This window comes from Lichenostomus cassidix, chromosome 6, assembly GCF_008360975.1.
Source record: "Lichenostomus cassidix isolate B80296 chromosome 6, HeHo_3.0, whole genome shotgun sequence".
Taxonomy (NCBI): Eukaryota; Metazoa; Chordata; class Aves; order Passeriformes; family Meliphagidae; genus Lichenostomus; species Lichenostomus cassidix.
The window spans coordinates 26,102,780-26,129,111 of record NC_139487.1 but is presented as its reverse complement, the minus strand read 5'-3'; the positions used below and the strand labels follow the sequence as shown (position 1 = coordinate 26,129,111).

The window sequence follows — 26,332 nt, the reverse complement described above, 5'->3', positions numbered from 1 at the left end:
GGAATACAATGAGGGAATTTATTCATTTGGTGTAAAACGGTAAGAGCATGCCTGGTTGGCTTAATGTTACTGACAAGCCTCATCTCCTTCTGTCCAAGTGATAAACATTGTTTTGTGTAAATCTCCTCTTGGAAAATTCATGTAACATATAGATAAGCACCTACTCTCTCTGTACAGAACTTTGCACAGAAGCTTTGTCTATCCTGCTCTCAGTTATTTTCACGTGGAAGGCCCAGTTCAATAACATTTTTTTTGTTTGTTTTTTAGAGATGATTTCTGCAAGTGATTGGAATTTTTATACCTACTACAGCTGCTTCCTTTTGTAATTAATATTATCTAAGTGAGATTCTGCACAAATAAAAGCTGCGTTTGTGCAAAGCTGAATAAGAAGGGAACAAAGGACCAGTAAGGCTTGTTTTAAAAGTCCACGTTTAGAGCTAACAAGAAACAGGAATATAGTGCCCCCCATGATGCTACCAGCTTGGATCTAAGACATACATATGTGTGTTAGCATCTAATCACTGTCCCTATGTAAATCCTGAGCTTTCATTATAAGGCTATTTTTGTAGGAAGACAGGACTGACAAGTTACAAACTCTTTGTTTTAATATAGCCATATGTGATCCTTTTTTTAATATATCTGACCTTTGCTAAATGTTACAGGCATTATGGGTGTTTTTGCCTGGAAGTACAATGTTTGCTAGCTTTTGTGTGAACTGTAATTTACACTCAGAACAACATCTGGAGTGTGAGAGGAATTAAATCCATGTAAATCCTGTCTGGATGTGCTCTGTAATGGCTGTTGAGCATCTGACATCTTTTCAGGGTGGATGAGTGTGTTAGGAGGCTACAGGGGAAAACCGCAATCTTCTTGCTCAAAGACAGTGCTTTCACCTTTTAGGAGATCACCTGATGGAGATAGAAAATTATTTTGATTGTGGAGAACCATTACATTTATTCTCAGAAATTGCTAATAGTACCTGTTAAAAAATAAACCAGAAAAGCAAAGACAGAATCGGGGCAAACTTCAGTTTTCACATTTATTACAGTTATCTTCTATAGTCATGCTCTGTAAGTGTGATGCTTGGATTCTCTCAGAAATCATCAAGACCATCTATAAAGGGGGACAGGGATGTGTGTTCCCAATTAGCCTTTAGTATCAAAGTTTGCAGATCTTTGCAAGGAAGGCAGAAAACACTTTCAGGAGGCAATTGAGTTTTGTTTCTGTGTTCCCATTTGCTGGGTTGCCACCTCCCATGTGTTGGTGTCCGGGAAGAAACACCTGTATGGGTTTCCTTCAACGCCTGTTTGATTGATGTTTTTCATTTGTGGAAGACTTCTGACTGGATACTGACAGTAGTCTTGCTTTGCTTGCAGGGGAGAAAAAAAAAAGGTGATGTTTCTCTGAAAACACCAATGAAGCTCTGACTGTAAGTGTCCAAGTAAGTCATGTCTGTGTTGGAGCTCCATGTGGAAATGAAAAAATTGAGCACCTTATATATCCAGAATCTTGCAACTTTAAAATTGAGAATAAGAAAAATATGGAAAATTTTCTCCAGACTGCCTGGTTGGTTCAAGTAGTTTTGTGTAGCAGGAACACCAGAGAGTAGGTTTTCAGTGAACTATTTCCATGGGCTTGTGCATTTTATCAGGTAACAATGTTCCCATGTTAATGGGGTCCTCTTTTGCGACAGCGAATAACCAGAGCAATGAGGAACTGGATCCATTTGAAGAGAGAGCAGGGTGTCCCCCTGGCACTCCTGGCCTTGCAGAAGTGACCAGGGAGAAAAGCACTATATTAAAGATCTTTGCCTAGGAATTTAACCCTAGGAATCGACAACCCATTGTTGTTGATTAATCTCTTGTGCTATTTCTATGTCAGGTGTTGCCTTTAAAGGGATGCTTAGGAAAGTTAATGATCCTGAACTGTGTGAATTACCACTAAGCAGAGAGAAGTTTTGTTTACTTGCATTTGAAAGGGGAGGGAGATAAATCAATTAGTTAATAGTGTCCACTTAAGATTTAGATGTAGTTTATGGCATCTCTTTTAGAGATGCTTCAGCAGAACCCTGTTCTGTGGCCTTCCATCAGTGAGGACTTGGCTCCTCTGCGCATGTACAACTGGCTTTCAGCTGGAAGGTGATGGGAAGTGCTGAATTTGCACTTTATTTTCGTTCATCAAAGCATCTTGGCATACCAGATGCAATAAAGGCACTGTATAGATCAAAGCGTTTCATCATGGCATAAAGTTAATTTTGCTGATTTGAAGACATACCTTTTCAAAATTAAAGGTTAAGAAAATTGCTGTGAATAGCTAAATCCTGTAATTGAATAATGACAAAATTTTCTTTAATGTAGTAGGAATTGATTGGATCTAAACCAAAATGTCATGAAAATAAATTAAGGTAATTGTAAGTGTTTCACACCCTTTTATATAAAAGATAAGGTCCTAAAAATTGTATTGTCAAATCTTCAAAATGCCTGCATTGTTAGGTAATTATCATATTGCAGTTTTAAGTCATTATTTCGCCTGTTGCCTGAGGAATTTTACAGCAGAGCAGTATTAATAAGATGCCAGGAGAACAAATTTCATAACTTAATCTCTGTCATAAATGGAACTCATATAAACAAAGTGGCATTTTCATTCATAATTAAATGACCTGCAGCAAATGTGGGTCAGGAGTGAAGGGATGTTTAATTTTACATTCTGTGGAAAATCAAAACTTTTGCATTTTGAGCAGAAAGGTGAGAAAAAATGCAATCAGTGTCTTCTGGACATGGACTGAACATATCACAACTTTGAGAAAAGGAGGCTTCTAATTCATCCACATTGTAAATCTCAGCTAAGTGGCATTTAGACTTTACTGTTGGTGATGACAATTTCCTGAGCATTCAGATGGAAAAAAAAGACCTACTGATTGATTGAATCCACCCTTCCCTCATTCTGCCAATTCCACGTGCACAAAAACCAGCAGCCAAACCCAGCACATTGAATTTAAAATGCAACAGACTTGGAGCTGTTTTTTCTCTTATCTGAAACTGGACTACTTGATTGTGAGCAATCATGAGGATGAGAAATTTCTAATGACAGCTCAGTACCTCCTAAAGTCATATGACTTCAGCATCTGTGGCTCTAAATCTTCTGACTGATTTTTTTTTGGGGTTGGTTTTGTTTTAAAGTTTTTGAAGTCTTAAAATTGTTTCCAGTCATTGGCATGAGAGCTGGAAACACTCAGATGAAACTACATCTTCTGCATGTCAGTTTTGGATGGGGTTTGTTTCTCTGACTGACAGCAGGAACCTTCTTTGCCTACTAGGAAAGTCTTTGACCCCAGTAACTTGAAGGGTTTCAGGGCTAATCAAATTTCTGTTTGCTTTAGACAAGCATCCCCTTATTTTTGTCCCAAATCTTGATTACATGTGACCCTCAGAGAGCCTCAAAATCTTAACAAATTCCTCTGAGATTGGTTTATGTTACAGTCCAATGTAAAATTGTACCCATGAAATATGTTTAATTTATGACCAAAATAAGGCATTTATATACTTAAATGAGCAGGGGGAGGATTTGCTGTTCTGAAAATTCTTGTGGCAATGACCTGACAGAACCATATCTTAAGGAAGTTAAATCTAACTTTGAATTCTGATCTCTAACGATACTTGGTCAGTGTTTTATTGGATGGTGCAACACAGGAATGTATGGATCACAATGACCAGCATCTTGAAATAACAAATAACTCCAGGTATTCTCTGCTGCCTTAATATTTCTCCAGGGCTGAGATATAACACTAGTGGCCCACATTTCATAATGTTGTATTTGTAGTTTGCATCTTAGCGCCTTTTGAAAACAAGTATTGTTAATTCGCCCAGGTGGGGGGAAATTCTCTGCAGTGGGCTGAACGGCGGAGGTGAGTGTCCCTTGCTCAGCCAGTGCCCAGCAGACACAGGCAGCACCCTTTCCTTACAGAGGTCAAACACATTGCCACAAACCAGTCCTAGTGGGTGCAATCCACGTGTGTTTTGTCCCATGCTTGACAAGGTGTGAATTCCTTGCAAAAGCCTCTTTATTTACTGAAGTGCTTGCTTTCTACTTGTGTTCTGGGCTGACGGCTCCTCAGCAGCGTCTGGCCGATGAGCTCAGCCTCGCCCGAAAGCTTCACCCTGTCTGCAGGAGCAGTCATAATTCAGCCCCGGGGGTCGCTCCCGCTAAGCCGCTGTCGCAGGCGGAGCGCCGGTGGTGACAGCGTGTGCCAGCCATGCTTAGTGGCTTTAGAGTATTGACTGAACTGCCTGATCCACTCATTTACTTAAGGATTGGGCTAATCACAGTCCCCAAAGTGACATGAAATCCTTGCTCTTCGTAGCTAGATCCTTCCTGTGCTACAAGGGCCGAGGTGCTGATGACTGAGGATCATGATTTGCTAGCTGGATTGAGTAAGAAATGACGGGTAGGATTTATTTCTCACTTGCCAGACACCTTTACAGACTTTTCAATATTTTTCTATAATTGGCTTCAGTGACAGCCTCCCACAGGCACTATGCACATCCAGGGAATGGGTTTATGCAGGAAAGGTCTGTTTGTTAAGGCAACATCTGTAACTGCCTTCGGCTGCCACAGCAATAGCACTAAAACTCCGAACCTAGCATCATTACAGCCAAAACTCATCTCACTGTGGGTCCTGCCTTTCACTTAATGATGTTGTTCTTCATGTAGTGTTCTGTGCATTGAAGGTGATGTGATTCATCAGACTAGGATTTCATGCAGCTCAAAATGCCTTCAAATGGAGCTGTAGAGATACTCTTTTCACATAAAGTGACGCAAGTACAATTCCAGACATCCACTGGTAACTGGCCTGCAGAGACTGGAGAGCTGGATGCTGTTATGATGCTCTGCCCTGAGCTCTACAACTGCCTTGTGTTAATAAGCATTAGAACAATTCAGTAAGCTCAGCATTGATGGGTGAGGAGTTTGTAAAATAGGGGGATTTCTGTAATGTGACAGCATGGACAGCATCACAAACTATTCTGAAAGGAATTCAGAGCAAAGTTAGAACAGTTTGTTCCAAGTTGATGAAACGAGTGCAAAACTACACACTGGGGGCAAGTTTGGGGTGAATTGCTGCATTTTTGCTGTGGCACCAGCATTATTTTTCTGAAAATGTATTTGGCTGCTGGAGTGGATCAACACTCCCCATGAAGCATGAACAGAAGGTCACTTTGGTAACTGAGATGTGTCTAGTCAGATCAGGTGTTTCCTCTTTACAGGAAAACAATTCACAGTTTGCTGGCAACTAAACATAAAGAAAGCACAGAGCTGCTTCACTTGTGAAGCAGAATCACTTATACTGGCCAGCTGAGTTCAGCACTGTGAATGTAATGTTTCCAAATCACCACCATCAGGAAAATAAGAAGTGATTGTGACTCTACATGTACCAGATTTGATATTCCCAGCCCACCCCTGCGCCCTTGGATGTCTTACATTAATGTTTTTGCAGATGGTCCCTTTGTCTCTGGCACCAGAAGAGAAAGGGTTGGGAATGGCAGAGGAACATGTTAGACAGAAATGATGAAGTTTTAACTGTGCAACAGGTTTGGAGTGGAACTGCAAAGGATCCCATTGAAAAACAGATAAGTTTTTACTTCTGAAAAAGAGAATTAAATTGAAAAGCCTGTTTAGTTATTGCAGAATAACTCAGTAGGGACAGTTCTTCTAAGGGAACTCTAGCTTTGAGGCACAATGTGGTGTTGATTAGTGCAAATAATGCTCTTCAAGAGTCACCTTTCAGCAATTACAATCAAACACTGCCACTGTGGCTTCAAAAGCTTCATTAGCAAACCCTGCTCCTAGTGAGAGCTGTAAATCTCAGATCCCCCAGAAGTTTTAGCTGATGGAGGACTGTCTTGCCTTATTTTCTTTCAAACAAAAGAAGTGGAAAGATAATTACACATTCCTTCATCCGGATAAATAGCATTAAAAATCAAAATAGATCCTCCTGAAGAAAACACAGTCAGTGGTATAGTTCTAAAGAGATTAATAAAATTTTGCAGTTGAGTATGGTGAAGTCAGGGTACTTTGATGTTTTATTGTCACCTAAATGGACAATCTAACAAAATGCGGTGTGTTTTAGATGTAGCCAAAAGAAAGGTATCAAAAATAATTTTTTTTTGTTAGAATTCTCTAATGAAACACCTGCAATTACTGAAAACAATTTGCCAGAAGTTTTTCCTAATCCACTGGTAAAACAGAAGATGATATTTTCAATTCTGCCTTGGTTAAGTAAAGGGCAGTTGGCAGTGGTTTGTTCATTGTCATCATGCCAAATGCTGGCAGGCTCTTTTGCAGTGCCAGTGGTGATCTTTTTCCACAATTAGTGGGAAGACTTCTCACTGTTTTGCTTGCCAATGTACTAACCTCCCATTAAAATAGCAGGACAAATTAAGTTTAGTGCTCTTGCTAATTTCCACATGAATTCGTTATTTGGCAGCCATAATAAATGTTGTATGCCAGAGTTCGTCCTTAACCTACGTATCTTACTGATTCACTTGCTGCTTTGTATATACTGTGGTTAATTGTTTACTCTAAGAATTTAATGAAAATACAGTGAGGTATCAAAGAAATAATTACAGCAACAGTTGCTTTTGTTCTTGTAGCTGTAATGGGCTAGTTTATTAGGAAAGACTTGTGAAACCACCAAGTAGAAGTTGTGTTTTCCTGATTTTCAATCGGCTCTATTGTCTAGCTTGTCTCTCTCTAACAGATCTGTGGCCAGACAAATGGGCTCCTGCAGTTTGATTCTATCCAGAAATATGTTTGGAGAATAAAATCACTTGAAAATAATCTGTTGGCCAGAATCGGACGGAGCAGTTTTGGGTGTTGTTGGTCTTCCAGTAAAACACTCTGTACTTGTACCTATTTTCTCCAGAGCATCACAGCCTGAAATTTTAGAACAGAGAAAAATTAAACCCAGGATAGCTGTTATCCATATAAAACTATCCATATGAGTTTTTCTGTTGACCAAATAATGATGGCATGCTTACCATTAGGTTTGACATATCTTCTGTTGTGAAACTGGTACAAGTCATAGGTACTTCAGTCAGGTTTGAAGGAAGCTTGGAGTCTCAGACCAGGGAGGTCTGGAGGCTGTCTTGGGCTTTGTTCTGTAGGGTCCAGATGCCTCCAAGGATGATGGAACCATGTTTCTGGGTCCCTGTTGCAATATTTTTTATCTTCTAAGTGAAAAGTGTTCTCCTTGTGTCTAGATTGAACCATTCCTATTTCACCATCTCCCATCCTCCTGCCATGCAGCACTGTGAAGAGCCTGGCTTTGCTGGCTCTGTCTTCCTGCTGAACTCCCTCCCCCTGCCAGGTTATCCCTGTGTCTGAGGAAAGGGCAGTCATTGCTTCCCTCCAGCTCCTGGCTGTGCTTCAGTTGGCACAGCCCAGCATGCTGTTGGCTTTCCTTGCTCACCTTTGACCTGCCCAAAACAAGTAGCTGTGTGAAACTGGGACTGACTTTTCTGTCCCTCAGACCTCTGGCAGCACATGCCTCCTTTACCATGGGATGTTTATTCAGGGAAGTCAGGAATATTACTGAAGCTTGTGGCACACAGAGCCAAAGTTTCAGAAAGCAAAGGGAATAGAAATAACCCGTATGCAATTTGTCACTTAAACTTTTCTGCAGGAGGTATCAAATTTAATTAAGATACTTCTCTTATGTAGGACTGGGGAGGGAGAAAAGCTTGATGAATTATTTGTTGACTAAAACAAGGGATTAAAAAAGGGTTTTAGCACTTATTTGAAATGTCTACCTAGGAAAAGCAACAACCTACCTCAAAGCCTCTCCTTTGAAAACTGACTGACTTATTTGTTGGAGCTGTTTGTTCTGGGGTGCTCTAAGGTTTTTAGGTCTCAGATTTAAATATTAGACAAACATAATAAGAGTCCTGTGTGACATCCAAATTGCCTTGCTTTGAGAAGAGATGGTGCTTTAGATTTGAACCTCTGTTAGTTTGTAGTCAGTCTGTGTAATAAACACATTGGGAAATAAAGGCAAATGGAGTTTCTGGCTTGGCCTGAAGAGAACTTCTGGTAAACATTGTCTTTAGTGGAGTTACATCACCAACGACAATGAAGAGTTGCCAAAAATACATAAATGTATCTATCTCGGGGGGGGATGCTATTAATGAGATTGTCTTTCTATGAGTAATCCTGTACCCAGACCACCTCCTATGAGATTACCCTTTGAAAAAACAAGCCCACTGAGAAGTCGTGCTGTGTTGGAGAGAGAGTTATGTGGAGCAATTAACTGCAGGAACTCTGCTGATTGCAAGTGGCTGCTGATCCGCCAAGGAAAACCCTCATACCAAACCCAAGTGAAGACAGGAGAAAGGCTTTAGAGGGGTGTGCAGCGCCATACTCTGGAACAAGCACATTGTGCCCTCAGTGGGCAGCACAGTGAGTTTCCCAAACCAGCTGGGTTCTAGTTTTGTTAAAACATGCTTTGGGTTGTTTAAACAGGTTGGATCTAGTTTTGTTAACTTATGCCTGAGTTAAGACAGAAATGAGGCAGAAATAAGTAAACAAACTTGTTAGATTCACACTGGTCTGCTACAGAAGATAAGGATAAATGTAAAAATAAATCACAGTGAGGCAGTGTGTCTTTCAGCACAGCAGGCAATTTCACATCTGACAGCACAGGGGTGCTGTTGTGACTATCATGTGCTGTACATTTTATCCAGTGTAAAACTTTTCTAACACATAACACTTCCTCACTGTGGAGCTGGCATGAGAACCATGCAAAGCAAGCTGGCACACCTGACTCTGTGTGTGCTAGGAATTGCAATTTTTTTTCAAAGTTTTTGTTCTGCTGATATGTTTCCATTCCAGCCAATTTCAAAGTGTGATGGTTTTAGCAGGAAGCAAAGCCAGTGTGTGGATCTCCTTTTGACTGGCCAGAGGGAGAGGTAAGTATACAAGTGGACACATAAATGGGCAGGTAAATGTGAGTTGTGAATGGAAATGGTAAGAATTGAAATAGGAATCATGAGCAAATTAGTTATTGTCCATCATGGGCTCACTGGAGAGCAAATGGATGAGAGGCAAGAAAGTGCTGCTCAGGGGTGCGGACTGGTGACAAAGTGACACCAGAAGCCAGCAGCAGTAAGGCAATGGCTCAGTACACCAAAAGCTCCTGGGGCAGGCTGGTGGGACAACCCAGTCACAATAAATATTGGAGAATTTAGGAGCTGCTCCAAATCACAATAAACCAGAATCTTGCTTTTTCAAGCACGCAATTTCCCGTTGTGGGAAGAATTTAAAAATGGAAAAAAAAAGAAAGCCCCCACCCCAACCAACCAAAAAACCCAACCAGGCAAACAAAAGCCCAAACAAAACGAAAAAAAACAACCAACCAAAACAAAACAAACAAAAAATCCAAACAAATGAAGAAAAAAACCAAACAAAACCCCCCATGAATGCGAAACTGGGCAAAGGCTTCTGGGAACAACATAAGCACTTGAAGCATACTGTAATATCTTAGTGTCCATCCAAGCATGTTTACTCTGTTCACTGCAATGGTATTCACAGTCAGATTTGACTTGTGGGTTTCCCTATAAAGTGGAGGAGAGGTCTGCTTGTCCTCACTATAATTTTTAATTGAATTTATGTTCAGTCAGCATAAGATGATTGCTCTAAAGATGGCTTCTGTCTGCTCATAATAAGGTTAAGACTCAATTAGTAGCTGCAGCATCTAATGATGTTTCACCACTTGCCAGAAGGCTCAAGCAGCATCTGTCCAGCTGCAGGTACCAGTTCAGCACCCATTTCCCTTTGCAGGGGTGCTGGGCTGCCCTCCCCAGGAGCACTGAGTGAGGGATGGGCTGTCCTGGGGGCTCCCTGTGCCCCATCCCTGCTCCATCTGTTTGTTCCCTGCACTAAACACTGTATCACAAAAACATGAACACATCATTCACACCCTCGCTCTGCAGTATTTATCAGTCCCCTGAAGGTGCACAGCTGCTAGGAAAACTGCTGAGATGATAATAAGGTTTTTGATGTATTTATGTGAGGATTAAGGGTTTTTTCATCTTGAAGAAATTATTTTACTCTAAACAACAATTGTAACAACTAGTAAGCCTCATGAAAACCTGAGTGAAAGTTAGATGACAAAACCCCAGATGAAACCTGTTGTGTTTCTACCTAAGATTTTTACTTGCCATTTCTGCCTATCTGACCCTGGTGGACTAATTTTGCACTATATCCTTAGCACAAAACAAATTATAGCTCTTTCTCTCTTCCTTCCTTTTAAGGTGTGGCCAGTTTTCCCATCAATTTTATTATTTCCCCTGAAAGTTACTAAACATTGGCAAGTATGTGATGGTGTCAATATTTATCTAAATACGAAATTTGCCACATGCATAGGCTATTGATCTTGGTTGTAACTTGATTAAGAGTGGGTAAATAAAAAATATGTCATTTCTGATTTATAAGAGAAAAGGGACAGACATGTAGTTTGAAGGCATCCAGGAGAAAACTTGAAAGGTATAAATAAGAATTCCACCAGCAAAGGAACACTTGAAATAGCATTGTCTTGCGTTTTATATTTGGCCATATAACCTGGGACAATAACTCAGTCTGAAAAACGCCTCACACACAGGTACTACAGTTTTCTTAAGGTCCAATACGTTCAGTCTCCTTCATGTACAAATTTTGCAGAGCAAACCTGTGTGTCGTTGGGACACTTTATATATCCCTTGTGAAACTTTCTATCACTCCTGCACAGGAGTGGTGCGAGCAACTTGTCCTTAGGGTTTCCTTAGGCATTCCCTGTCACAGGTGTTCACCGGAGGCGTGTGCTCACCTGTATTCACACATTTGATGAGAGCTGGGCGGTGGGAGCACCGAAGCACCTTCTGCGCTCACCGAGACCGCAATGGGTCCTGGGCCGGGGGGCTCTGAGGGGCGGGGGGTGTGTTTGGGGCTGGGTGTGTCCGGGGAGGGGTGTGTCCGGGGAGGGGTGTGTCCGGGGAGGGGTGTGTCAGGGGAACGGGTGTGTCCGGGGACGGGTGTGTTTGGGGCTGGGTGTGTCCGGGGACGGGTGTGTCAGGGGAACGGGTGTGTCTGGGGATGGGTGTGTCCCAGGGCTGTGGGTGTGTCTAGCGCGGGCGTGTCCCGGGCTGGGCGTGTCCGGTGCAGTGCCCGGTGCAGTGCCCGGTGCAGCGCCCGGTGGGTGCAGTGTGCCGGTGCAGCGCCCGCCGCCCCGCCCCGCCCCGCCGTGACCTCAGCGCGCCTCACGTGATGCAGGTGCGGCTCCCGCCCCGCCGCTGCCGACGCTCCCGGCGCTCCCTCCCGTACCTTCCCTCCGCGCCCTCCGCGGATGCGCCGCTGCCTCCGCGCCCCCGCAGGTCTGTCCGCGCCGGTGAGGGGCGGGGGGCGGCGGAGCCAGGCCGTGCAGGCCGCCGTGCAGGGCCCGTCCCCCGCGCAGGCCCCCGGCGCGGCGGGGCCTCTGGCCGTGCGGCTGAGGCGGGGTCGCGCCGCAGGCCCGGCCGGGCCCCGGAGCGGGGGGTAGCGGGGACGGCCCGGCCTGGCCCGGGCTGCGGTGATGCTTCAGCCCCGTCGCGGTCGGGAGCGCCTTGACAGCCCGGCAGGCTCCGGCCCCCGGTGGCCAGGGTGACCAGGACGCCGTGTCCTGGCATTACAGGGAGGCTGCAGAACAGACCCGACCTGCCCAGATACTCCCCTTTGCTCTTCTACAGCGCTTGGAGTCTGTGGTGATGTTACCCCTCTGGCACCCGCTGAAGGCGCTTTTCCGATGGTAGGGTAGTAAATCTGTTCAGTTTTAATGCCCCGAGGTGCCTCCATTCCCCAAGACTCTCGGTGTGCGCCTTGTCGCCACTGCGCTGCTTGAAACGTCCTGCAGGTCAACTTTCTGTGTGGAGAATCAGCATTCTCTATCCAACATGGCATATCTGTGCTGGGGGAAGAGAAACATTTAGCATGTGGAGGTATATATCCCTGAAATGGCCTTCTTTAATAAGGATATTCCATGTATATCTAATTTAAATGATATATGAGAGTCTTTTTGAGAAAATTTGTCATCTTAATCCACTTTTTTCACTGTCTGCCTTGATTTTGTTAGAATTATTGAATTTTAAAAATAATTTTAAAATTAAGCTGTATGTGGAATATAGGAGAATACAGCCATGATAGTGGATGAAGGACTGTTTTTGTGAAATATGCGCCAGACTTTTTAACAACTACTTCTGCAGAGCATAAAGAACATTTGTTAACATCGGCAGCAGGGCTTCATGTGTGTTAAGAAACTCAGTAAGGGCACAGGCAATACCAAGAGGATATTGATTCATATGTGCAGTATATTTGTACTGAAAGTGATTTTGGAAAAAGCTGGATAAAACCTTCTTTTTCAGAAGTGTCTTGCTCTCTGTTTTCCACATGCTTCTATGACCCTCTAGAAACCTGGGTAGAATAGTTCACAAGACCGTCCATGCCATTAGGTCACATCTAGAGCTGGAAGTGCCAAGGTGAAAGCTAGGTTGTTGCTTGAGACAGAACAGCTGCAGAAATTTTCAGTTGCTTAGGGTTTTCATTCACAGCCACCATTTTGAGGGTGCTTTGGTGCATTAAATATCAGGTTGTTCTTTTGGTTCACTGCTTCTTTCTTATTTTTGACCTCCGGTAGAGATTTAATTAATACCATCCTTCAGTTTGCTCTTAGCTCAGCTTGATCCCTTTCCAATCACTGTGTTCATTTCAGGGTTGGTTTAGGAAACATAGTGAAGTGGAACAGTTCTAACTCTTCCTGACTCCTGCCTGCTGTCCTGGGTGCCGATTTCTGACTGACAGTCTCAAGGCTGAGTGGGCTGGGATGGTCTATGATCACGCTGGTGGTCTCTGGTTTGTTTAGCTGCTGACAGCTGACATCTGTGCTGTAGAGCGATGTGTACAGAAGGAAGAACTGGGAATAAGTGAGGGTTTTTGAGTCATATTAATCTGTAACTGGAATCTGACTGGAGTGACATAGCTCCTATATGCTTTTATAGATTGCATATTCAGTAGTTACTGCTTGGAATATGGCTCTGACCCCATTTTGAAATTTAAATGGAACTGGATGGATGTGACTGGTACCACTTACAAGCTCTTTCTGTTATATATTATGTTATTTGCATCCGTTTTCCAATCTCCATGACAAATTTTTGTTATTCTGCTATGTGTTCTTTACTAACTTCTAGAAGAAAGATCTACACATTCTTCAGGCAGACATATTATGAAGAAAAAGTGTAAAATTACCTATACTTAAGAAGCTTGCCACTGCAGTATGATAAACTAAGAAAAACCTTCCTCTCATTGCCCTCTCTCTCCGAAATCTTTACAAACCACTTTAAATGAGAGTAGGTAATCCCTTAGGAATGAGTGTCTCCCCCTGAGGTATGTGTGCAGAGGTTTTGTGGTAGGGGGTGAAATTTGCACGCAGTAAGGTAGCTGGAATAATTTCTATCAGAATGGGCACAGACATGAAGTTGTAAGTGCCATGGTGACCTCTCTGTTCTTACTGTTACAACATGTTGAAATCTCACCAAGTTTTGCGGAATGACATCATGCATACTTGGTGTTAAATCTTACAGAGAGTTGTGTATGCAGACAGTATATGAGCTCTGTCAATGCTTTTGCAGTCACTGAGCCTTTGCAGGACTTAATCTGCTTCCCAAATGGTGCTGCTGGTGTTTGTGTTCCTCCAGCTGCCTGGGAGCCCTGGTCAGAGCCTGGTCAGCTGCCTGGGAGCCCTGGGTGTTGACACAGGTGTTGTAGTAAGCTTTGAGTCTGTGAAGTGGGAAATGACAAGGGATTTAAGTTGGTAGGAAATAACACTGATGAGTAGGGATTCAGCATACCAGTAGCCCCTGTTGCCAATTTGCTGCAAATGCCAGGAGAAGAGAGGTGTGTGTGGTTTTGAAGAGTTTATAGGTTTAAATGTGGACTGTGTGCTAGTTTCAGTGATGCTTCCTTGGAAGAATACTTTCCATGTGTCTGGGCTCATGGAGATTGTGGACAAGTGCTTGTTTAGAGCCACCAGAAAGTGGCTGATGGCAGCTGCTCTTAGGAGCTATGGGTCAGGTGTGCTGGTGGGTGAGAGTGAAAAGGCTGCAGAAGTCTTGAAAGAGGACACAAGGGAATTTGATACGATCAAGGAGAGTTCACTGCTGGGATGATACAGTTGAAGGCAGTGACTAAGAAAAGGATCTAGTCATCAGCTTTTAAAATAGACGTTGAGCTAAACATGTGATGCCAGAGAAGAACAAGCAGCAATACTGTTTTATTTAGTAGGAGCCCTTTATATTTCCTTTTTTTAAAAAAGATCAATATTAACTTTTAAATTGGATGGTGAAAAATATAGCTATTCCTAGCCCTTAGAAAATTAGGCATTTTATAACCTTGTATTTTGTTTTTTTGAGGGGAGGCTATACAAGGAAACACAGTGAGAAAATAATTTAATGGGATCTGTATACAGAAAATGTTTATGAAATTTTAACGCTATCTATTACTTTTTGAATTAAAGAAATCTTAGCATGTAATAGGTAACACTAAAATTTGCTCTATGACTCAAAACGGCAATGTTGTTTTTAAAAAACTTTAAAGTTCATTTGGCAGCTCATTACTTCAGTTTTTAGCCATTGTTCACTCACACCAAGCAACAAAAAACCTTGGGTTTTACCTTGGACCAAATAAATTTTTTCTCTAGATGGACAGCTAAACAAATGAGAGACACCTTGGAGTTAAATTTGAATTTTACTGCTTAGATTAATACCTTATCCTGCATGTTATTGTAGCATTCGAAATACTTCTAAAGTAAAAATGAAACTAATAATTTATTTTTACATGATTGCTCTTTCTTTGCAGTTTTAGCAATTTTAGCATTAAGATTACAGTATTTTGGGACTAATTGTAAGATGCATTTGTTCTTTTTTCATTTGAAGGTGAGCTCTGATTCCCTTTGTTAGCATTAGAGCTGATGGTGTTCAGCTTTCAGAAGATTCAACCCTTACTGTTCTTCCCATTGTGGGAAATAAAATTGAAAAATGGAGTTTCTCGATTCAAAATTGCGGGGAATCCGCTCTCCTTGTTACAAAGCTCAGCAGAGATCTCTGGAAGCACAAGATAAATGTTGCTAGTTAGGAAAACAAATTAAAGTGAGCCTTTTCCCAGTGTTTCACTGTTTGGTTGAATGCTAATGTCAATATGAACACTCCACTAAATGCTTCTAATTATTTAGTCAGCTCCATTACTCGTGGCAGAAATTTGAGGTAGCAGCTTTTTGTTATCCGCAGCACCTGTGGCTGACACTGTTTGCTGACCCCACCTCAGCCTGACTCGGTAAAAGGCCACAGCTTTCTAAACAGAGAGACAGCAGTTGGGATTGCCAAGAGCTCCAGAGAAGTCAATGATTAGCAGACCCATTTTTTCCAGGGAGCTGCTCTGGGGGGCAGGCAGTACAAATGGTGATTGCTTCAGGGAGCAGGGTGGTGTTATCAGTTACAGAAGCTGTGAGAGGAGCTGACTGATGTGAGGATGGCCATCAGCAGCAATTCCACTGCTGGGACTGTAACTCTGAAAGGGAGCTTTGTGCCTAGGCCTGAGCTTTGTACCAGAGCTCTGTAGCCAGAAACCTCAGTTTTTGCTGTGAGGCTGAAATGTGTCTGCAATTCATTGCCTCTTTTTCTGATTAAGTTTGGTTTTATTTTATTAATAGACTTGGATCGTCTGTCTAGTAAACAAACATGAGTCATCTGAAGTTGTTAGCAGCTGCGCTGAATAGGCATGGCTTTAAACTTCTGGAAAAGCAGGATGCAGCCAGAAGGGCGTTTTTACATGGCCGACGGTATGTTTCATCAGGAACCTCAGAGCCATCCCTGAGTGGGAGTAATTCCAATTACGTGGAGGAAATGTACTATGCATGGCTTGAAAACCCTAAAAGCGTACATAAGGTAAGTCTAAAAGTTGATTGTAAATGATGATACTGGGTTAAGAGCGGAACAGGTTCTTTTTACTTTTTAACTTGTTTTTTTTATAAAAAGTTCAGGGAAAGGTCTTGTGTGAAATGAAAAATGTGAAATTAATTTCCCACATATTGATTGCTGTAAGATGTGATATTGCAACTATAAAAGTACAGAGGAGCCACAGGCATGGTGAGCAAAGCGGAAAGAATGAGAAGTCCAGACCAGAAATAGAAAGCTGCTCTGAAACTTTATTCCTGCATGGAAATGCTGGTCAAGGAGTTAGTTAAGTAATTAGTTACATCGGGAAGAAGATCCAAGAATAAAATATATTTAATTTTTTGGTTTATAATGAGGCTGTATTGGAGAATATGTTATACTTAAATAATGTGTTGATGTTGGTACTTCTAAACTGTCTGAAGAACGTGAATGTTCATTTCCCTTTAGATTTAACTGAGGAAGCTCTAACCTTAAAACTGAATCTGAAATTGTGAGAAAATTCTTCTTAAGTATCTTAAAAAGAATTTTGTGTCTCTCCTTCTCTCTCCAGGCAATATACATTTGTTTGCTTTTTTAAAAACCTATTATCCAAATCCTTTCTTGTGGACAAAATATGTAGACTTATATTTTAACAAGCTTTCTGCTGACAAGGAGGGCTCTTTTATGGTGATACATGTACAGTAACTTAAGAAGTTGTTGAGTAGTGTGATCAATTTTAAGACAAGTCATTTTCTTGGAAGTAATGTGAATTTTGCCCAAAATGTTTACCAAACTGGTTGTGTGCTCCCTTATTCTCGAGGCATATATATCAAAATGTCACTTAGAAGTTGTTATTCTAAGTCTGATAATCTGTCTAGAGTGTGAGGAAGTGACGCATGCTGAGGGCAGAAACAAAGAAGGAAACTAAAAAGGGTGGTTTTGTAGCTGGTTTGTTTGGGGGTTTTTTTGATGTTGTGTATGAACTTAGTCTTGTTGAAAGCTGACATATGTGGTGCCAACTCTGAAGACTGTTATTCATGCAGTAGATAGATCCTAGGTCTTTTATGTTAAGGCTTAACTTGGAATGGAGGGACCTTCTTCAGGAGTGGCTCTTTCTCATCTGACTTTGAGCCCTTGTCCAGTAGCTGCCAGCTGAGCTCCACGAGTGTGGAGTGGGGTAGCACATTGTTTGGGTGCACTGAATTAATTTCTGCAAAGCCCTCATGATGTGTCAAGGCTGTAGATCGATATCAACCCTTTTGTACTGGGGACACTGAATGGATGATCTCATGCATAAGGAGTGTGTGTGGTGACATCAAGGTGACATCTTGTCTTTTCTTTTATTTACATTACATTGGCTGCTGGCGAACTTCCTTCCTTTTAGATGAATGAAGTTCCTTGTTCAGTCCCTTTGCAGTGGAGTGCATTTTGCTGCTGTGAAAGCCTGCAAGTATCTCTGGGGCTGGGGAGTTCACTCCGCTGCGGGCAGGGGAGTGCAGAGCCCGGCGCTGGAGCTGGGGCCGCCGCCCGGAGCTGGCCAGGGTGCTGAACCAAGGCGGCTGGGAATTGCGCACTCCCGCCTTACGGATTGGTGCTCGGGGTAGGCGGAAATGCTGAAAATCCTGCCGAAAGGCCATCGAACTCATCTGGCAGTTCAGGCGCAGTCTGATCGTGGATCCTCTTGAGGTGGTGAAGGTTGTGCGTTGAGCAGCAACCAATAAGTGAGTTGACAGAGGAATGTAGGGTGTGGCATAGGGAGTGGATCCCAAGTGATTCCAGATGCATTTTTCTTGTGTTTTAACACCAGCTGGCAACCACGCAGCCACTTGCAATCTCTCTCTCTCACACACACACGTGAATGTGTGTGAGAAATGGGGGAAAGAATCAGAAGGGAAGAAGTGAGAGAACTTATGGATGGAGATAGAGATAGTTTACTAGGGAAAGCAAAAGCTGGATGCGCAAGCAAAACAAAGCAAGGAAATAATTCAGCAATTCCCATGGGCAGGCAGGTGTTCAGCCATCCCCTGGAAAGCAGTGCTCCGTTGCACATAACGGGGACTTGGGAAGACAAACTCCCTTACTCAGAATGTTCCCCCTTCCTCCTTCTTTCCCCATGCTGAGCATAATGTGGTCTGGAATATCCCTTTGATCAGTTGGGGTCAGCTGTCCTGGCTGTGTCCCCTCCCAACTCCCTCTGCACCCCCAGCCTCCTCACTGGTGGGGTGAGGAGCAGAAAGGCCTTGATATTGTATAAGCACTGCTCAGCAATAACAAAAGCAATAACAAAAACATCTCTATATTCCCAACCCTGTTTTCAAATCCAAACCAGCTACTGTGTAGTAAATTAACTATCCCAGCCAAAACCAGCATGATTATAAAAATGTGTGAATTCTTTTCTAGGTTAACTCTGTTTAATATACTTGCAACAGTAATGAACTGAAGTAAATTCACTGATTCATGAGGCTTAAAAGAATATGATGGATGGAAATAAGGGATTACAGATATTCATGCCTAAATTATTAGTTTTTTAACAGCCTGTGAAAAAAAGGGGGAGGGAGAAGAATGCCAATTAATTTTACTTTGTTTCATCAACAAAATTAATTTTTGGTTTCTTGGAAACCATCTAATTTCATTGGCTGAAAGCTGCAAGTTGCTTCCCAAGATTTTTGTTGACAGGAATTGTTCAATTTGAGCTTTCATAAAGCAAGTTAAAAATGTTAAGTGTTGAAATCACCCTGTTCTGTTAAAAATACAAAAAAACAATCCTGCTGTGATTTTTGACTGTAGACAAGTTATGGATTTGTTGTTCTGGTATGGAAAGGAGTGGAAATGGTGGACAATAATGTCAAGAGACACCATGTGGTGTTGGTTATAGTATTGTTATAAGTTGGCTCTCTGCTGGCCACTCGTGTTTCATTGTTTTATTCAGTGAGTCCAGCATGATTTAGAGAACCAGCTTGTGCATTTAGACATTGCATTCTCTTTTCTCATTTTCCTTTTTATATCCTATTTCTCCTCATGTGTCTTCTTCTTGGATAGCCCCTTTTCAGAGGGGGTGTGCCTCTTCATTGGTTAGATGGAAAAGCTTGATTTTTTTTCTGGGCTTTACAAATCATACTGTATTCATTTGTACTTAGAAACTCCAATTAATCAGGGCTTCTGAACTGATTTCCCTCTCAGATTTGACAGGACATGTCTTCCCGTGTATGCTTATTTAAAACTGTTGGAAATAGGGCTGTCACATTCCAATGAGTATAATCAGTGTGTCTAAGAATTTCTCCTTTCTTTGTGTATCATGGCTGTGTATCAAGGAATATGCATGTATGTACATAAGAGCTTTCATTCTTTATACAAATCTGTTTCTGATGATTTCCCTTGTCTTTTGAATTTCCTATTGTCAGAGTAGCCAAAGCAACAATCAGAATCAAATGACGTGGTCTCAGAAAAAGGCATCATTATTTCTCCTTGAAGCTTGGTGTCAGGGCCATAGATCATAAGAGAGAAGCTTGACAAGGTTCAGTTATTACTATCACAAGATTAATTGCAAAACTGCATGGTTGGCTATGGAGTACATAATGCCTGCCATGTTATCCTGTAGGCAGCCACTCTGCTGTGAGTGTGTAATCACCTCCTTGGTTTATGGACTACGAAAAAGTGTGGGGGGTTTGTTTTGCTTTGACTCCATTTTATTCAATTTCTTTTTTTAAATGATGTTGTGGCGCTCAGTGTGTTTTCTAAGGCTTTACTGTCCTCACTGCTGTTGATGAATATTGTGATGGCACTAGGAAAAAAAACCAAACCCTCAAGATAAAGAATATGTTGTTATTCTAATTGCAACACAGTTTATTATATGAGAGTAAAGTGTTGCTACTGAATCACTTGAATTATGTTATATTACTTGAGAAAATAATGGTTAACTACAATATAGATTTGCTGGCAGAAGGAAAAAAAGTGTATCATCTATCACTATAGTAATTTTTTGGTGGATGTATTTTTCTATTATAAGTCTCTTCTACCATTTTGTTGAAGAACTTTACTAATTTAGTTGAAAAGCTGCAGGTTTGCTGTGAGACCAGGCTGGTCTTCTGTCTGTTCAGTCAAATGGCAAATGCTGTTGCCAAAGACTGACATTGATACACAGAACTTGAAGACTATAATCTGGTATCAATCTTGAAAGACACTATAGAAATTTGTAAAGGCTTTGATGGATGTGTATCTAGTAAAAACTAATTTTCTGTAGCCAAATGATGTATTTTCCCTCCTCTCTGATTAAATGTCAAGCCTGTCCAACAAATCAATGAGTTCAAAAATGTGATAGGAAAAAATAGTGTGGATCCATTCTGTCTCAGCTGGCTGCATCTTCAGATGTAAACATTTTCTTTATATTTGTGAGCTTGCATGAAGAAAGAGTCCTGTGCTGATTGTCCTTAAACTGATCACTTGTTGGGCAGGTCTATTTGGATTTTGTTAACAACTCTCTCAACAGAGCACTTAAAACACATTCAGTTGTTTGTGGGACTTTGCTGTTGTAACTTTTACATCTAAATGACAAGGTTTTACTCAACAAAGGAATAGTTACATTATTAGCATCATTGCATGTGTGTCATGGTGTTGGAAAAAGTAAGGAAGAAACCTTAACATAAGCAAAGCAAATTCTTTATTAAAACTTCAAATCAGTACTAAATGTGAGCTATGTCATGGATCCAAATGTGTGTTTGGAATTTCCTAATTTAATGTTTAATGAAAATTAATAACTGTGTATTGCCCAAATAATTTCTTCAGTCTAAATTACTTTAGTAGTTTAAAAAGGGATTATGATTTTTTTTCACTGTCTGGGATCTGTAGACACTCCGACTGGGTGCTGTATAGGCATGGAATAACAATACTCTTCTTAATACAGAGTAAGAAGGTGAATAGAGAGAATCCCAGCTGAAATACAGTTGCACTAATAGGCTCTTGTAGACCACTTACAGGATGTAAATTCAGATTTCTGATCTCAGTGTGCCTGGCAAAGTGTCAAGGTAAGAAGAACATAGGAAATGGGCATAAATAAGAGAAGCGAGGAGGAATGAATTCTTCCTCAGTGTGTCTGGAGCTGGCCACCACACATGATCTGTCTGCCTTAATTTGTCAGGGCATATAAAAGTCAGGCTATGTTTAGATAAGCCACGTTAAGAGCAGGGTGATAAATTAAGTTTACTGTATGTGTACTGGTGGAACTTTATATGAATGAAGAAGTAAGAGGGGTGCATTAAAGCAGTGTTTCTTGGGCAGTGGCCCCATGCTAATGATGAGGTTCCTGCCCACAGGTTCAATGAATGCCCCCACTTCCACAACTTTGAACTTGAAAGGTTGAGTGATGTTTAGCTCTTTTATGCTGCCCCTCTCATGGTGTGCCTGAACACCTTAAAGCTTTTAGAAAGTTCAGTATGAAGACTTTTAGTTAAAGAAAACAGAATTTTGTAAATATTTTTGTCATGCCATGTTTGTATTATATTGTTTAGATTCTTTTGTGTGTTCTTTAATGTGTGTATTAAGTAATATTTTTAAAATAAAAGCTTTGGTCTAGTTCTTGTCTTTTCTGGTCCTTGGTTCTTTGAAGTGTATTAATTCAAAGCTCACAGCCTCACAGAAATTTATCTCTTGCAGTTCTCCTCTTCCAGTCACAAAGATATTTAAGTTTTTTAATAGCTTCCTTTTTTGTTTTCTGAAGTTAGCCAACTGAGGGAAGTGTTTTACACAGACTTCCTTCTTTGAGTCTAAACATCTCAGATGTTTTATCCCATTCTGCTGCTCTCTGTTAGCACTCATATATCTGATACCATTCTAACCTGGCACAGTGACAACCTCAGAATGGAAACAGTTCAGAAAAACAAGATTTGGGCATATGTGAGAAAAGTAGCTTGTGTAAAAGCACAGAAGGAAATAAAAGAATCTTTTGTTTGTTGTGATTCAATTTCTGAGATAAGTACTTTTCTAAAATTATGACTTGCATCTAAAACAAGGCCCATAATTTCTTTCATAGTAAGGTAACCTAAGCTGGTGAGGAAAGGATCTTGGAACAAAAGTCTCACTCAAAAAAGCTTTAATTGCTTTTAAAGTTTCTTCAAGAAAAGCTCTTAAGGACTGATTCTGATTTAGCATAATTAGTGAGTGTCCTGAAGTGCCATAAATTCTATAAGTATCATTAAAGGAATTGATTGATTTAGTTTATTAAGGTTCTTTGTTTATAGGCTTGATAGCTCTTTACCAGCAGCATAATATCATTCCCATTCTTGGTTGCCTGAATAAACAGCACAATTAAAAAGAGCCACATGAATGGATAATGTATGAAGATGCTTTACAGTCCTGTGTGCTGGAGAGTTTTCTGCTGAACAAGCTCAGTGTAAGAAATGAGAGTAAAAGGGCTCTGTGTAAATAAAACACCCAGGTGCTACTGAGATTGGTTCATATCAGTGCTCTTTTTTTGCTATTAGTGGTGTTTAACACTGTAATGTGGTGAGGTTCCATTTGCATCTTGAAAGAGCTGCTTTGGTTTAGACTTTTGTTTGAGTTAATAAATATTTGCTTCTTCTCTGTACACGTGTCCAGTCCTGGGATGTGTTTTTCCGAAATGCTAATGCTGGCCAAGCATACGATCCCCATCTGCCAGCTCAGCTGGAAGGAAAGGCATCATATCTGCAGAGCCACGGCCTGGCACCGAGACCAGGGAAAGCTGAAAAGGTTGTTGAAGACCACCTTGCTGTGCAGTCGTTGATAAGAGCATACCAAGTAAGTGTATTTTGGGGTAGGTGTGAGAAAGCCTCTCCTTTGCAGACAACCTTCTTCCTTTTAATGTTGTAATTTTTCTTCTGGTCTTAACTATCGTCTTGCTTCTGATCCAAAATGCCTTGAACTGGACAGCTTTTTCTTTGCAGCACAGTGTCTAAACACAGAAGTGTTGGATCGAGACTGGGGTGATCCCCTGGTGTAGCAAACTCTTCAATCAGATTACCCACAGACCTGATGTTGGTCATCTGACTTTGCCTGGAAGCTCTTTATGGAGATTTTGGTTTGTGAAAGTCTGCCTTCACCTCTGGGAACATTTGTATTATGGTTCTAAATGTTACTGCTTTTCTCTAAGAAAGGATGAAATGTACTTGCCTTCTCATACATCCAAGGTGAATTTTGGGATTCCTGATTTGAGCAGGATTATAAATAAAAAGAGAGAGAAAAAAATGATGAATTAACCAGAAACTGAATTTTGGGAAGCTGACATTACTGAGTTTGGGTTAACTTTGATTTCTTTTAGAGAGCTGTTAATCAAAATTGACTCTATTTCATGCTCAGATTTTTAACCCTTTCACTAAATGAGGAAATGAAGTCTAATTTCATTTTTTTTTGTAAAAGAGGAAGGAATTTGGAAATAGGACTGTGGGTTTAGTTAGATGTTTTCAAATGAAAGACAAGTTTAAATATTTTTGTTTAGACTTGTATCTTAATTTCAATAAAAGGCTTAAAAATTATGTAAGCACCAACCCTCCCCCCCCAAAAAAAAAGAAGCCCTGGAAACGACATCTGTGTTTAACAAAATATTCTGCAAGTATTTTTAAATGGGTAGGTAACTTCCCAAGCAGTTTCCTATGGTTTGATCTGAGCAGATTTGTTCCTCCCTACCTTAAATATTTTAAATCCTGTTTGGTGTTGTAAGAGGAACTTCTTAAAAGACCTTTTTTTTGTACACATTGCATTGTCACCATTGAGTTGGAGAGGTGTTGAAAAAGAGTAGAAACATTTGTGAATATAAAGAATATATATAATTTGCTTTGAAATGGGTACATAGAAAATAACCACTTTTGCTTGCAGTAAAAATTTGGTGAAGTATTAGAGAAAATTGGAGAATGTTAGGCTGCTTTGACACAATTTATTTGAAAATAGTTCAGGGATTGCCATTTTGCTCCCTGTATTTGTCAAGTGATGGAACAGAAATGTCTGTATAAATGGCAGGCACCCATGTGTCTGCAACAAACAGTCACAGAGGATTGCCTAAGGCAACTGTCTGCTTTTTAAAAGGTATTTAGTACCCTCTAAATTCAGTGTTGAAAGGGTATGATAATTTGTGACCTTCCTTTGCCTGATAATGAAATGAAATGGAGAAGGATACAGTATTTTCATTTCTCAAACCTGTCAGTGTTTTATGGGTTTTGTGGTAAACTGCTTTGTGGTCTGTTGAGCTGGACTTCTGAAAAGGCAGTTAATCTGCCTAAGGAGAGCACTGGGCACACTGAAAGACGGATTTTCAGTGAGATGTGTGTGCTTAATGGAAGTGAGGCCAGATAAATCAAGGTCTAGTTTCTGGTAGTCTGTACTTGCATTTAGTCAAAGTTATGGCAATTGATGAAAATTTTCTATGTATGTATTTTCACAAGGTTGAGCTCTGATTTTTGCAGATGTTACTATTTTCTGTATTTAGTGAAAATAATAGAAGTTATTAAAAAATAGCTTGATACTGGGGACAATACTGTCTTTTAGTTAAAGACCAAATTGTTCCTGGAATAATATGGCACAGCTTTATCTGTCTTTCTGGGTTTTGGCATTCTTGCTCATCCTCTTCCTATTAATACTGAAGAGCAGATGTAACTTAGGGAAGTGAATTCTTTCCTGTTGATGATGTTTGAGACAGAATTGTTTGCTTTGTTCCAGTCAGATAAACTTAGTGCTGCTGTAAACAGTCAGATGGCACAGATGTTGCTGTGGGCATCATTTGGCCTGTCAGAGTTTCATTACTGGTGATTCATGAGATGTAAAGAATCGCAAAAGTCAGACTCAGTTTACAGGGCTGGTGGTTCCAAAAAAGATGCTGTATTTCTGGTTTCATATGACTGGAAACCATTTTGCTATAAACTCTCCTGCAAATACAGAATAATTGAACAGTGTTTTTACAGATCCCTTCTTAGTGAACCACACTGTAATCATATTCTATTGCTGTGTGATGTACTTCACTGTTCATATTGCATTTTATGGTTACTTTTTTTTTCAGGGGCAATTAGAATACTAGTAGTGTGAATGAAATTCTTCCCAAGGGATATGAATTTGTTATTAGAAAGAAAAAATCTGAGGAGAAATTATTAATATATTGATCTATACAAAGCTTTTAATGAGTTAACTTGGTATATGGGAGTCACACATAAGAGACATATTAAAAGCTGTTTTATATTTGTGACTCTCTTGGATCAATTAGTTGTTTCTTTTGTAGCAATGTTACATGATAATATAAGGCACTAGTTTATAGCAACTTGTGGCATGCATTTACACCAGTCACACTCATCACTGAAAGCAGGCTAAATTCCCTACTCAATTTGTGTTTTTTGGTGTCTTGAATATCAATTCTGTCATGGATCAAATTTCTGAAATTTTGTGAATGAAAATAGATGCTGTCAGATGCCATCTGATGTGGAGCAGAGCTCAGGAAGAGTGATCCCTTCACTGCCAGTATAAACTACTTTAGCTACAATCTGTGTTTTAGTTCAGCAATGCTGTATTTTAATATGCTGCAGGTGCAGAAAGGAGGATTCAAGCAAAAATACAAAATTACTGAATTGGCAAATGGTAAGATCTATAGGCTTATCACAGTTTCTTAATTTTATCCAGAGACTGAGAGTGTACTCTCTAGTAGCTTTCTTTATTTAAACTCCAGTGTAATCCCAGTTAAATTCTGTGTCAGACATAATAAAGATTATGTTCTAATGTGTATTTTTTGATAGATGTATGTATTCCATGATACAATGTTTATTTTTCGTTCTTATGGGAAAACTTGTTTGCTTGTTCAACTTAATGGCTGTTATACAAACTATGGAGAGATATCACTGACTTTTTCCCTTTGTCTGACTTTTGTTGGTGTGATTTCATTTTTTTCTTACTTTCCTTCTTTTTCAGATCCGTGGCCATCATGTGGCTCAGCTAGATCCCCTTGGAATTCTGGATGCAGACTTGGATTCATTTGTTCCATCTGACCTTATTACCACAATGGATAAACTTGGTGTGTAGGCTGTGTGCCTTCTTATTTGCAATGCTCATTTGTGTATCACAGGGCTGGGGTGATTTAATAAGGCATTTCACAAATTCATAGAAGGGCTTGGATTGGAAGAGACCTTAAAGATCACCTAGTTGGGCAGGGATGACACATTTCAGGGAAGCTTCTGCCTTTTCTACTTGCTGGTATCATGACACAGTGCCTTTGAGCATCTGTAATGAAGCTAAAATTTCAAGATGATGGAATTTCTACTCTGAGATCACAGATGAGGTTCCTGTGAATTCATCTTCTGATGAATGATGATCAAAAACACTCTATAAACCCCCTAAATATTTTA

At 40.7% G+C, this 26,332-nt stretch overlaps 1 protein-coding gene across 5 annotated transcripts in view; it reads left to right on the top strand.

Annotated features, from left to right (window-relative positions):
* Window positions 1-4,360: 4,360 nt before the first annotated feature.
* The window catches only part of OGDHL (oxoglutarate dehydrogenase L), a 55,687-nt gene continuing 33,715 nt past the window's right edge, over window positions 4,361-26,332 (top strand). For 2 of the 5 annotated variants that reach the window (XM_085064104.1, XM_085064109.1), the window contains exons 1-4: window positions 11,263-11,399; window positions 15,761-15,995; window positions 22,575-22,754; window positions 25,899-26,001. In XM_085064104.1, coding sequence (XP_084920230.1) covers window positions 15,789-15,995; window positions 22,575-22,754; window positions 25,899-26,001 — 490 coding nt within the window. In that variant the 5' untranslated portion in view covers window positions 11,263-11,399; window positions 15,761-15,788. Of the gene's footprint in view, window positions 4,445-11,262; window positions 11,400-11,586; window positions 11,810-15,760; window positions 15,996-22,574; window positions 22,755-25,898; window positions 26,002-26,332 lie in introns of those variants that run through there. The other 3 variants (XM_085064105.1, XM_085064108.1, XM_085064107.1) reach the window with 3 other exon arrangements.